This window comes from Apodemus sylvaticus, chromosome 23 (assembly GCF_947179515.1).
Source record: "Apodemus sylvaticus chromosome 23, mApoSyl1.1, whole genome shotgun sequence".
Taxonomy (NCBI): Eukaryota; Metazoa; Chordata; class Mammalia; order Rodentia; family Muridae; genus Apodemus; species Apodemus sylvaticus.
Window position 1 is genome coordinate 35,831,450 of NC_067494.1, and position 14,094 is coordinate 35,845,543.

At 42.8% G+C, this 14,094-nt stretch overlaps 1 protein-coding gene across 1 annotated transcript in view; it reads right to left on the bottom strand.

Moving 5' to 3' along the window:
- The window catches only part of Rgs17 (regulator of G protein signaling 17), a 32,593-nt gene extending 18,735 nt beyond the window's left edge, over positions 1–13,858 (bottom strand). Inside the window, exon 1 of the mRNA XM_052169772.1 lies at positions 13,728–13,858. Within this exon, the coding sequence (XP_052025732.1) occupies positions 13,728–13,846 (119 nt within the window). The 5' untranslated portion in view covers positions 13,847–13,858. The remainder of the gene's footprint in view (positions 1–13,727) is intronic.
- Positions 13,859–14,094: the final 236 nt, after the last annotated feature.

Here is a 14,094-nt window from a genome sequence, read left to right on the forward strand (position 1 = left end):
AACAAATGACATCAAGAAGAATAAAACAACAACAAAAAATCCTGATGCTGGCAAAATCTTATTGACATCAGTATGAGTATGGAAAATGGTCACAAGGAGAATGATCTATCTATGTATCTATGTATCTATGTATCATCTATCTATCTATCTATCTATGTATCTATGTATGTATGTATGTATGTATGTATGTATGTATGTATCTATCTATGTATCTATGTATCTATCTATTTATCTATCTATCTATCTATCTATCTATCTATCTATCTATGTATCTATCTATCTATCTATCTATCTATCTATCTATCTATCTATCTATCTATCAGTGTTTTGGAGTAGCCATCGTGATAGTAGATTCTCTACATTATTTCATTTTCAGCTTAGCTTGGGCAGAAAGATTTACTTTGTGCCAGGCATAGTAGCACAGGCCAGCACTTGGGAGGCAGAGGCATACAGATCTCTATGAGTTTGAGGCCAGCCTCATCTACAAAGTGAGTTCCACAACAGCCAAAGCTATATCATGAGGCCCTGTCTTGAAAAACAAAAACAAAAGAAACAAAAAAACCATTTACTTCCTTTAATGCATGGAAAACAAAAATATCTTTTTTCTCATCCTGATTCAATCTCTCTTTGTTCTTGACTTCCATGCATACACATGCTTTTAAAGATAAGTTTCAAAAATGTCCTTGTTTTATATATTACATTTTATTCCCAACCTTAACACATTTATATATATATTTTTTTTTTTGGAGACAGGGTTTCTCTATATAGCCTTGGCTGTCCTGGAACTCACTCTGTAGACCAGGCTGGCCTCAAACTCAGAAATCCGTCTGCCTCTGCCTCCCAAGTGCTGGGATTACAGGCGTGCGCCACCACTGCCCAGTTTAACACAGGTATTTTAGCTTCACTGACAAGCTTATTAGCTTTGGAATTTCTAACCTTATTCAACCAGAAATGACATGGTTAAAATCTAGACCTCTTTAAGATGATGTTCAGCTAGAGGATCAACATTTCTAATTTTGCAGGAAAAGGACATCTTTGCTTTTCCTCAAAATAAAAAGAATTGCCAGGGCAAAATATAATATCATAAGATAAGAGCCAACCATTGGGTTCCTCTGTTCTCAGAGTGGCTGGAAAGCTGTTTTGAGCCTCTCCTCTAACCCACTGTCATTTTCTTTTCGATTTATAAGGAAGTAAATGAGTGTTTTTGTAGAAAAACAAGTGCCTTGGGTTGAGCAGGGCAAATCAATGCTGGTTTAGTGAACAGACGCCTCTTGGAAATGGGGTGTGAGTAATCACCTACTCTTCAAATGTACCCATTAGACTGCAGCTTGGGCTTGTGATTTAGATTGTGTTCCTGCCATGATCAGCAGGGGGGAAACATCAGCGCACTAGCAGCTGACGTCCAGAAATATGTTTGAGAGTTGGTAGGGGCATTGACTCACTCCTCATTCATATCTAGACTGGGGCTTCCCAGTTAGCGCTCATGGGGTTTTCTGCAGAATGAAAGTGGGGGACACGACTAGGAACATGTCTGGGGACACGCCTGATTGATAATAACAAGGGTTAAGCTGTAGAGAAACATGAGTGCAGAATATGGGATTCTTGAGGCTCTGAGGGTTTTTCTGGCTGTGTGATACACCCTTCGAGAAGATTCTAGTTAGTCAGGAAACTCAAGAGAAAACAGAATGCAGTGACAGAGAATGCAGGAACGGTGTCGGTTACATCAGCAGCAGCAGCTACGGAAAACCCTGGCGAGCATACAATGGGTGAATCTTACAATGTCCAGTAAATCCCCGTGCACCCGGAGACCTGTGAGGAGATCAGAATAACCTCAGTTATGGATTATTCAATGTAAAGAGCATGGGTTAAAAGGTTTATTTATATCTGCACCGGGAAATATGTTCTTGCTCTACAACTGGAGGCCTGAGATCAAGTACCGGCACCCACATTAAAACCATGGTACACAGCTGTAATCCCACTGATGGGGAGGCAGAGGCAGGGGCATGCCTGGGGCTCACCAGTCTTCTAGTCTAGCCTCATGACTGAGCACCAGGGCCCAGTGTTAGGCTCTATTTCAACAAACATGGTAGACGGCTCTTGAGGAAAGACAGTTGAGGTTAACCTCTGGCTTTTGTATACGCACATGAACATACATGCAGGTTCACATACATGTGAACACGTATGTACACACATGCAGATTAGTTTATGCTTTTAATCACATCTCACTCAGGGAGTAGCTGAAACTTGGAGAGATTAAGTAGCTTGCTATTGGCTTCATGTTTGCATGAACTGGGACAAACCAGATTTGTCTGATCCCAGGTTGGCTGGTCTTCCCCTGCCTCATGTTGTCTCCCAAAAGACAATTTTATTAAGGAAAAAATATGAGATTTTTTTTGTGTGTGTGCTATCCTCAAATATGACAGGGTAGCTTCTATCTGGGTGAAACACATGGGGTTACCATTGTACTGCCATCTAAAGAACGAATAACTGGAAAGTTTCCGTATTTTGTGTAATATATATGGTTTTATAAAAAAAAATACAACCCAACGATATAGGTATTTGGTTTCTACTTAGCAACAGATGCTGCCATCTCCCCATGACATGGATGGTCATATATCCCATGTAAATATAAATACAAATATGAATATTCTAATTAATATTGATTATGAATTTGACACCATCTAAGAATCACCTAGGAGGCAATGCTCTGTGAATGCCTGTTAGGGATCACGGAGATTAGGTCATGCTTGTGGAAGAGTCTCTTGATCAGGTTGCGTCACATGGGGAAATTCATTCCGAAGGCAGGCAGTACCAGTCCCTGGGATTAGAGCCGCAGCGGATAAAAGGAGAAAACCAGCAGAATGTTGGCATGAGTCTCCCTATTTTCTCTCTGCCTCCCTACTACACGTGGTCATCTCTCTCTCCCATCTGATAGCTCGTTATTGAATATTTATCATCTGTTGTATGCGTCTATATAGTTGATCTCGTCTTCTACCACCTGGGGGATTGAACTCAGAGCCTCAGGGCTTGGCCACAGGGGCCTTTATCCACTAAGTCATCTCACCAGCCTATTGGGCCAGGACTCTGGGCTTCTCCACTGACAGGTGACACTTCAGACTGTCCTCAGAGAGGCTACCCTTCCATGACATATCTCTTCTTTCCACCATGGCTTCCACGGCCCTCCTTCTGACATTACTCTCCCTGGTACCCAGCACTGCCCTTCTCAGAAGCTTTACCCAGACTGCATGTGCTATGCCTACCACAGGGCAAGGCAGTCGAAGGGAACAGCATCTTTCTTCCAAAGTCAATGATGTGGTGGCACCTGACTCCCCTCTGGGTCCTTCTCTCTCTTCCTGTCTCCAACTCAGAGTACCCACGCCACATAAATCACTATTGCAGCCACTGAAGCCAGGCCATTTTGTTTGTTCTGCACTGAACTCGCTAATATACGCAGGAGGTGTCTTAGCTCCCAAGATGGCTTCCCCCTTATCCGAGCTGATGCAAATTAATCATTTCTCTTCTTTTCTTTCCATTATTGCTTCTCCCTTTACACTACTAAATATGCCATGCACGATACTTTTATCAGTATTTTATTTTGTTCCTTTCTTTCTTTCCATTGGAAACCTAAATTGTGCAATGGTGAAACTTAGAAAAATATTCATTCCTAAAAGATTCATTTATCTTATGTATAGGATTATTCTGTCTACACATTTCTAACTACACCAAATGTGTGCTTGGTGCTGACAGAAATCAGAAGAAGGTACCGGATCCCCTGGCACTGGAGGTATGCATGGTGGTAAGTTGCTATGAGGGTGCTGGGTACTGAAACTGAGTCCTCTGCTAGAGCCAATGCTCTCAATAACTAAGCCATTTCTTCAGCCACAGAGGAAATATTTACTTCTTTTCCTTTGTAAATGAAATTTCAAGCATGGTAGATGAAATATACTTGTGATGGACACAGGTCAATTTAATTTTTATTCTGACAGTGTCATAGTAGACCAGGAGCCTGTCAGCTCTGTTTTACATGTAATGAGAAGCAGCCATAGTGCTGAACTCTTTAAAGGGCCAAGCCTGGTAATTAAAACAAATACCGATGCTTGGATGGTCTAATGACTTTCTCCTCTGCCACTGTGGAGGAGCAGGGACAACTTGGTAGACAAGTGCCGAGAAGACTAAAGCGGGCCAACAATTGATGCTTGTCCAGCCATAACCTTGTGACTTAATGACAGAATGCCGTAACAGCGTTCCGGAGTCCTAATGCCCAGGCTTTGGTACCTGTATACGGACTGGGAAACCTATTGTCAATTGGTAACCATCCTCTTGATTGCATAAAGTTCACATACCTGATAAGAGCTATTCAGGAAAGTCCCCCATACCCTTGTGGGATGCAATTCCAAGTCTTGACTGCTAATGTAAGCTTTGTTCATGATGATCCTGTTGGGGGTGCTTTAGAAATGCTGTGCAGAGCAAATCAGTGTTTACGAGTGGCTTACTCCATGCAAGGCAGAGTCAGCTCTCTGCAGGCAGTGGGTACCCGGGAACACTTTGCTTAGTTACGTCTGATGAAGTGATTTAGCTTGCACATTGTGAGTCTCCGTATTGCCAGGGAGTGGTTTCTTCACCATGGTGCAGACTTGGATTTTTGTTTTCTTTTTTCAAAAAATATCCCCTGGCTTTGAAAGCATGCTTCTTAGTGTTTCCATTGGCAGGGAGCTCAAGCGTGACAGCATCGGAGGATAAAATAGGACATTCTTTTTGCACTGTTTTGAATCACAGAGGCTATGGTGCTTGTTTAAAACACCACCAGGGAGGGACAACCAAAAGCATGCTTATGAAGGTCCCAACATTTACTTAGTGAGATCTATCCCACGGTCTGGGAATTCTGGGAACGAACGCGTTGAAATGGAAGACAATTTTAGTTTCAAAAGACTAGTTAATTTACTAAATTTACTCTGTGACCAATCTTTCCTGCAAAGAATCTAGTGTCCCTGGCCAAATCCAGTGAGCAACACCCCAAGTAGCATTCAAGATTGTGAGTTAGGCTGGGTAAGCTGTATTTATCAGTGACTACATCAAACCTGAATGCCAAATTTGTTAAGTACCATGATAACGGGGACTAGTCATTGTTTGTCATCTAATCCCACCTTTACAGCAGACACGTTTTCAGAACTAGGAAATTAAAACATATAAACATATCATCTTCTTCTTCTTCTTCTTCTTCTTCTTCTTCTTCTTCTTCTTCTTCTTCTTCTTCTTCTTCTTCTTCTTCTTCTTCTTCTTCTTCCTCTTCCTCTTCCTCTTCCTCTTCCTCTTCCTCTTCTCCTCCACCATCTATCTTTCTTTCTTTCTTTCTTTCTTTCTTTCTTTCTTTCTTTCTTTCTTTCTTTCTTTCTTTCTTTCTTTCTCTCTCTCTCTCTCTCTCTCTCTTTCTTTCTTTCTCTCTCTCTCTCTCTTTTTTTTTTGTGAAGGTAGCTTTGTTTCAAACAAAAGGGATTTTTTCTTTGTTTTTGTTTTGTTTTGCTTTTTGGATTTTTCAAGACAGGGTTTCTCTGGGTAGCCCCAGTTGTCCTAAAACTTACTCGAACTCCAAGATCTACCTGCTTCTGCCTCCCAAGTTCTGGGAATAAAGGCATGTACTACCACCCCAGGTTCAAAGGAAAGGTTCTGAGTGTGTCAGTTCCTGTTCCTGTTGCTACAGCCAAATACCTGCCAGAAGGAGTATAAAGAGGAGAGGTTTATTTTGACCTTCGGTCCCAGAGGACTTTAATTTATCACAGCCTTGAAGGCTTGCCAGCCGAAGCAGCTTCTGTATGGATGGGGACTAAGCTGTTCCCTCCAGTACAGGCAGGCAGGAGAGAGAGAGAGAGAGAGAGAGAGAGAGAGAGAGAGAGAGAGAGAGAGAGAGAGAGAGAGAGAGAGAGACTGACTGACTTGAATCAGGTGTGCAACAACCTTCAATGGTCCACACCGACTAGCCCATATCTGCCAGCTAAGCCTTACTTTTTAAGGGTAGTGCAGCCTCCAAAATAGGGTCAACAGCCAGCAATGAAATATATGAGTCTGTAGGGAATATTTTATCTGCAAATCACAATACTAAGTCTAACACTATAATAATCAGAGGAAAGGCAACTTAGTGGAAACTGGGAACGGGAGCTCAGGAGGGCTTTGGTCAGCAGCCCCTCTCTCGTGTATTCCCCATAGCCATGACCTGACTATGTCACTTTGATATGAGCTAGAGTCGTCTTGAAAGAGGGAACCTTGATTGAGAAAATCCCCCATCAGACTGGCCTGCCAGCAAGCCTGTTAGGACTTTTTTTTTCCTTTTGATTGGTGATCGATATGGGAGGGTCCAGCTCACTGTTGGAGGTGTCACTGCTGGGCTGGCGGTCCTGGGTTCTATTAGAAAGACGGCTGAGTAAGCCGTGAGGAGCAAGTCAGTGAGCAGCATCCCTCCACGGTTCCTCCCTTGAGTACCTGCCCTGACTTCTCTCAGTGAAGGACTGTTACCTAGAAGTATAAGACGTAATACAGTTTCCTCCCCAAGTTGCTTTTGGATGGAGTGCTTTATCACAGCGATAGAAATCTTCAGTAAGACACTGATCGATCGTCACTCATTGCCAAACAGAGAGGGTGTGAACGTTGGGGATTGGAAGATCATGGCTCTTGAGTTCTAATTTTAATTAATTAATTAATTATATGTAACTACGCTGTAGCAGACTTCAGACACCCCAGAAGAGGGCATCAGATCTCATTACAGATGGTTATGAGCCACCATGTGGTTGCTGGGATTTGAACTCAGGACCTTCGGAAGAACAGTCAGTGCTCTTAACCACTGAGCCATCTCTCCAGCCTGAGTTCTAATTTTTAATCTCTCCTGCTTGGTGGACACCATTAAAAACAGGAGAGGATTAACACCCAGCAACTTTGGGTTGAAACTAACCCAAATTATTACTATTATTTTCATTCATTCATTCATTCAACATCTAGATTGCTGTCCCCCCTAGTACCTCCCCGCCTGCCCCTCACCGTTCCTCCCCTTTGTCCTCTGAGAGGGTGGAGACTCTCCTGAGTATTCTCCTATCTGGGCATATCAAATATCTGGAGGGTTAGGCACATCCTCTCCCACTGAGGCTTGACAAGGCAGCCCACTTAGGGGGATGGATTCCATGGACAGGTAACAGCTTTAGGGACAGCCCGGACTCCAGTTGTTGAGGGGCCCACATGGAGACTGAGATGCACATCTGCAACATAAGTGCTGGGCTCCTCCGTCTGGCTCCTTGAGTATGCTCTTTGGTTGGTTAGCCTCAACTATCTTAATGAAACCTCTGCTGTTGTGAGAGGGATTTCACGGAGCACTGCAACCTTAGCTTCAAGGCCAGAAAAATATTGGAAAGCTTTATACTCTGTGACCTCCTTTGTGACCCTTACGTGGGCAAACACAGAAGTTTCCCGTCTCAGTGTACTTGTACAGATGCTGTCTCAGGTGAAAGGTTCTGAGCAACTTCTTCTATACTTCACACTGTGCCGACAGCTGGCGGTGAAGAGCCTGCAGGCTGTTTCAAAGAATTCCTCGGTTTAAAATACCATTCTGGCTCAAAGAGTAAGTCAGGGCTGACCTCGAACCCCACAGATGAGTGGTTCTGTCAAAGTTCCTGACTCCCCACTTTTCTCTTGCGAAAAGGCTCAGTTCATGTACAGATTTTGTTCACTGTACCAAAGGCATTGGTGGCCCATTAACAAGACAGTTGAAGGATATAAACCTCATTTTCTTGTCATTCCTTCTTGAAACGGAGGTCACGAGGGCACAAAAGAAAGAGACTTCATTAAGGGAGAAAGTAGCTCTTTCACAAGGAGACAGACAGTCCATCGTGGTCGTGCAGAAGTATGCCAGGCTCTGGATTTGGGGGAAGCTATCGTGATACCCAGCAGGTGTGTACGCTACATCGATCTCTGCAGTGCAATGGTGATCATTTCATAAGAAGGGGAAACCCAGCATGGGGCTGTCAGTGAAGTATGATGAGATGTGCAAACTTGAGAGTAATGTGAAACTACGGTAAAGGGTTTACATTTATTCCTAGACATAGACTTTTTTTTTTTTAGCCCTTTATTTCCTTAAAAGGAAGAGAAACCAGCTACACGACAACAGTCCCCACCCATGGTGACAGTTGCTTCAGGTTTTGATCCCTAATACTTTTCAGGCTCTAAATCAGTTTTTTCCCATCATGCTTTTGGTTCTGCTTCTTTGACCTAGCCTGGGATTTTTGTTTTGTTTTGTTTTGTTTTTTTTTGTTTTTTTCGAGAGACAGGGTTTCTCTGTGTAGCCCTGGATGTCCTGGATCTCACTCTGTAGACCAGGCTGGCCTTGAACTCAGAAATCCACCTGCCTCTCTCTGCCACTCAAGTGCTGGGATTAAAGGTATGCATCACCACTGCCTGGTTTAGCCTGGGAATTTTGAAGTAAATTTCTTCTCTCCTCCCCTCTCTTTCTCTCTCTCCCTCCCTCCCTCTCTTTCTCTCTTTCTTTCTTCCTTCCTTCCTTCAAGTTTCTCACTCAAAAAAGAGCCCTTACAATAATGTTCTTCCTAAATTCAAAATACAAAAATAATAACATTCTAAAAGAACTTAATGTATAAAGAAACAGTGTTTTTAATCTGCAATTATGTAAACAATTTTATAATTAAGCTCCATAGTGTAAGGCCATTGGATTTTTGCACTTTATGAAAAACCCAAACTGCTTATATCTGGAGGGATAAAAATGATGAGGAGTGGGGAGAGCCGGGGAAGAGAAGTTGGGGGTGAATATAGTCAAGGTATATAGTGCACTTGTACAAAATGGTCTTCATGGAATCTATCACTATGTACAATGAATAGAAATGATAAAAATTTCATGTAAAAAAAAACCCTACCTGCCATGAGTCTTACATGGTTTATAAATGTATAAAGCATAATTTTAAATCCTAGGCTTAGGCAACCATGATCCGTTGCTGACAAATATGTTTTTTAACAATCAGGCTCTAGTTTTAGACTAGCCAACAGAGCACCCCGGCAAGGCATCATGTCTTTGGGGGCATCTAAAATATTGTCCCCCCAAAAGGGGTTGATGGCTGATGTAACTTCTCAAAGCTACCTTGCTCTTGATCCTTGGTCTGTATTTTGTAGGAATTTGATGCTTATGGATGAGTTGAAGTGTTTGATTAGCCAATGCATAGGGTCACAGAGATGTCTATATGTCAATGGAATCAAATCTCATCGTCAACAGTTACATACTACATGATTCAGTCAGGCATAGGTAACAGTGGTCCATGATTATAATGGAGCTTAAAGATCCCTCTCGGGCTGAAAACATCCAATGGAAAAAAGATAGCCTTTTCAACAAATGGTGCTGGTTCAACTGGAGGTCAGCATGCAGAAGAATGTGAATCGATCCATCCTTGTCTCCTTGTACTAAGCTCAACTCCAAATGGATCAAGGACCTACACATAAAGCCAGACACTCTGAAGCTAATAGAAAAGAAACTGGGGGAAGACTCTTGAGGATGTCGGTACAGGGGGAAAGTTCCTGAATGGAACACCAATAGCTTATGCTCTATAATCAAGAATTGACAAATAGGACCTCATAAAATTACAAAGTTTCTGTAAAGCAAAGGACACCATCAAAAGGACAAATCAGCAACCAACAAACTGGGAAAAGATCTTCACCAACCCTACATCAGATAGAGGGCTAATATCCAATATATACAAAGAATTCAAGAAGTTAGGCCCCAGAAAACCAAATAACCCTATTAAAAAATGGGGTACAGAGTTAAACAAAGAATTCTCACCTGAAGAACTTCAGATAGCGGAGAAACATCTTTAAAAATGCTCAACTTCACTAGTCATCAGGGAAATGCAAATCAAAACAACCCTGAGATTTCACCTTACACCAGTCAGAATGAAAACTCAGGAGACAGAAGGTGTTGGCAAGGATGTGGAGAAAGAGGAACACTCTTCCACTACTGGTGGGGTTGCAAACTGGTACAACCACTCTGGAAATCAGTCTGGCAGTTCCTCAGAAGACTGGGCACCTCACTTTCGAAAGATCCTGCTATACCACTCCTGGGCATATACCCAGAGGATTCCCCAGCATGTAATAAGGATACATGCTCCACTATGTTCATAGCAGCCCTATATATAATAGCCAGAAGCTGGAAAGAACCCAGGTATCCCTCAACAGAAGAATAAATGCAAAAAATGTGGTATATATACACAATGGAGTCCTATTCAGCCATTAGAAACAATGAATTCATAAAATTCTTAGGCAAATGGATGGAGCTGGAGAACATCATACTAAGTGAGGTAACCTAGTCTCAAAAGATCAATCATGGTATGCACTCACTAATAAGTGGATATTAGCCTGGAAAACTGTAATACCAAAAACATAATCCACACATCAAATGAGGTACAAGAAGAACGGAGGAGTGGCCCCTGGTTCTGGAAAGACTCAGTGAAGCAGTATAGGGCAAAACCAGAACAGGGAAGTGGGAAGGGGTGGGTGGGAGAACAGGGGGAGAGAAGGGGACTTATGTGACTTTTGGGGAGTGGGGGGCCAGAAAAGGGGAAATCACTTGAAATGTAAATATATATATATATATATATATATATATATATATATATATATATATATATATATATATAAGATCCCTCTCTTAGTGACATCACAACCACTGTTGTGTTGTGGAGGAACCCATTATCCTGGTGATGATCCTGGTGCAGACAACCACCTGTCCTGGGCACACAGCACATGGAACTATGTGTAGAACACACTTCTTAATCAATAACTATGTTGCTACCAATTTTTTTTTGTATTTACCAAATTGTACTTTTTATTAATACATATAATGTCATGGGACTGGAGAGAGCAGTGGCTCAACAGTTAATTTCATGTTCATTTCCTAGCACCCACATAGTGGCTCACAACCATCTATAACTCTAGTTCCAGGGATCTGGTGCCCTCATATGGTATCTGCAGGTACTGCATGCATGCTGTACATAGACATACACACAGACAAAACACATAATTAGATAAAATAAAAATAATATCACTTGGGCTGGAGAGATGGCCCAGTGGTTAAGAGCACTGACTGCTCTCTCAAAGGCCCTGAATTCAAATCCCAGCAACCACATGGTGGCTCACAACCATTTGTAATGAGATCTGATGGCCTCTTCTAGTGTGTCTGAAGACAGCTACAGTGTACTTATATATAATAAATAAATTTTTTAAAAATAATATCAGTCATCAAAATAATACCAGGAGCTATCCTGGGAGCATCCATCTCTTGCTTCCTCAAAGAACCACGTAGAGTGTGTGGTCTGCATCATCTAGGCTTATTCAGGTGCAGCCTTAAGCTACCTCAAGGAAGACATGACCCTAGTTATGGTTTTCAGAATATATCCCTGTTGTTAAAATGACAAATGTCTGTACTTATTAGACATCTAACAGAGAGAAACCCAACTTCAAGATTATTGTACAGGGTTTGAATTCTGAAACTAATGAAGAACCGGGGAGCTGGAGAGGGAACAGCGATTAAGAGCACTGCCTGCTCTTCCAGAGAGGTTGGGTTTGATTCCCAGCACCCACGTGACAGCTCACAACCACCTGTAACTCCAGTCCCTGGGGATCTGACACAGTATTCTGGTCTTTCTGGGTTCTGGTATGGTACATGATACATAGATATGCATGCAGCCAAAATAAGTAAAAAAAAAAAAATGCATCAAAATAAGTAAAAAAAAAAAAGCAAAACAAAACTAAGCTTTAGGAGGTAAATAAAATAATAATTAATCTCAGGGGCAAAGTGAACATGAGAAATAGAAACATAGCTTTCCACTGTGCAACTGTATTTCCAATGTTTATGCAGAACTGTGTGTGTGTGTGTATGGTGTGTGTGCATGCATGCACACATGTGTGAAGACATAAGTGCGCATGTGCGCGTCTGCAGGCGTTTGTGTGCCGGGGCAGGAGGGTCAACCCTTCACGGTTGCTTTGCTCCTTTCCCCATGCTGGTTCTAGAGATCAAGCTCACGTCACCAGGCTCACATGGCCAGTCCTTTCGCCTGCGGAGCTCCCTTGCAGGCCCCACATGCTGGTTTTTAAACTTTGCACCACACTCTCTGAACATATTTTATTATTCCCATTTGCAATTTTCCATGGCCCGGGGAGCAGAATCACATTAAAGGCCCACTCTGTGTCATATGCTCCCCTTAGCGCACCACACGTAGCATCTCATTTGATTTTATAGCTTTATGAGGTATGGGTTCACATTAGTTATTTAATAGATAAGGATGGTGAGGACCAGAAAGATGAACTAATCTGCTATTGATTATGCGGTTGGTAACAGATAAGGACACAGTATGATCTCGGGCAGTCTGATTTAAGAACTCCCATCCTGTCTCACTAAGCCCTTCGTTCATTAAGACTTGTGTTTAACAGTCTCTGTATGACAGAGACTGCAACCTCACCTAGAGCTTTCCTTCCTCCATCTGAAATTGAAATTTGAAATTAGTCACGTATGACTTTCCTAGCAGAGACTCATCATGCAGAAAGCAAAATTTATACTTAACAAAAACCACCCTGAGCCTTCCCGATATCTGGAGGTTTTCTGAGCTGCAGCTTTTCCATCAAGGGAAACCATCCACACGCTAGGTGATATTCTCTCTTCTCTATCCTGGCAACAGTAAGGCTGGACCGTATCAAAAGACCAACTCAAGGGGCACGGTAAAACAGTGGAAACCACGCAGGAGATGATTCAGCCTCTTGGGTCTTTTGTCAGATTTTGAAATAGGCCAGGGAGGCCCAGTAGCCACAGCTATGCTAGAACTTCCACTTATAAAATTGGGTCTTGAAAGACTCCCAAACTTTGGGCTCAGCGGATGGAAAAGTTCCAGTAAGTCTAGTCTCATCTTGAGATATCTCATTCATGTAACTCTTACGATTTCAAATTGACTGTCTCGTGAAGTGTTCTCTGGGCCTCTGGGCCTGGAAAGAGACCTGCATCGTGGAGACTTAGCATAAGGCGGGGCCTTGGCGACCAGCTTGTCTTTCTAACTATGGACTGAGGAAACAAAAGAATAAACAGACATCTCATAGCTTGCCAGTGTTTACTTGCAGCAAAAATCAGACCCATTGGCTCCAGTTGCAGAGATGTTATTTGGCCGGGTTGATCTCCCTTCCAAGCACAGTGTCTGACCTTTCAGATTGTCAGTCTGAGTCCCTCCCTCTTCACTCCATGCCTTTGTTGGCAAGAGTGCTATGGCTGAAGCCGCCACCCCAGTCACGGTGCCCTGATTGTGCAACCAACTGACCAATTTCTATGAGGATAAATGTGATGAAAAAAAAAATCCCTACCACCTTTAAACTATGTGTGATAGTATTGGGCATTTCCTTAATATTCCAAGCTCTCGAACCACCAGGACACTGTTGTTTACTGATAGGTAATCCTACAATTATAATCTTAATTTTTACCCATAGCCACAGAGGCATGCACAGAAAACATGACACAAAGCGATTTTCCACTCTTTACCCGGCTATCATTTTAAATGTAGGTTCTGAGGGAGTTAACTTTGCTTTTGGAGATGTGTGTCTTACATCAGTGATGGTCTATGGTTATTCCTACGTCCATCGTGGGCAAATAGAACTTTCTGTGGGATAGAGGCTTAGCACGCGTGATTATATCGGATCTAGGATCGACCTACCAGGAACAGCTGCAGCAGCAGCACCAGCAGAAGCAGCAGGTGTTGTTGGGCCTTTGGTTCCCAGGTGCCTGAGACACAGCCTGGGTTCCTTCATTTTGGGACTGCTGCCGTTTTCTCATGTTAGCTGCTCCAGAACCCGACGGGCTGAAGGAAGACAGAAAACATCAAGGCATGAAAAGCCTTGGTAAAGGCAAGCGAAGGGAAACAATGATAGACACACCAAATCACAGAAATGGCAAACCCAAGGCATGCTCAGTGGTTAGGACCACTGGCCGCTCTTGCGGAGGACCCGGATCAATTCCCAGTAGCCACGGGGACTCACAGGCAGCCTGTAACTCCAGTTACAGGAGATATCGGATGCCCTCTC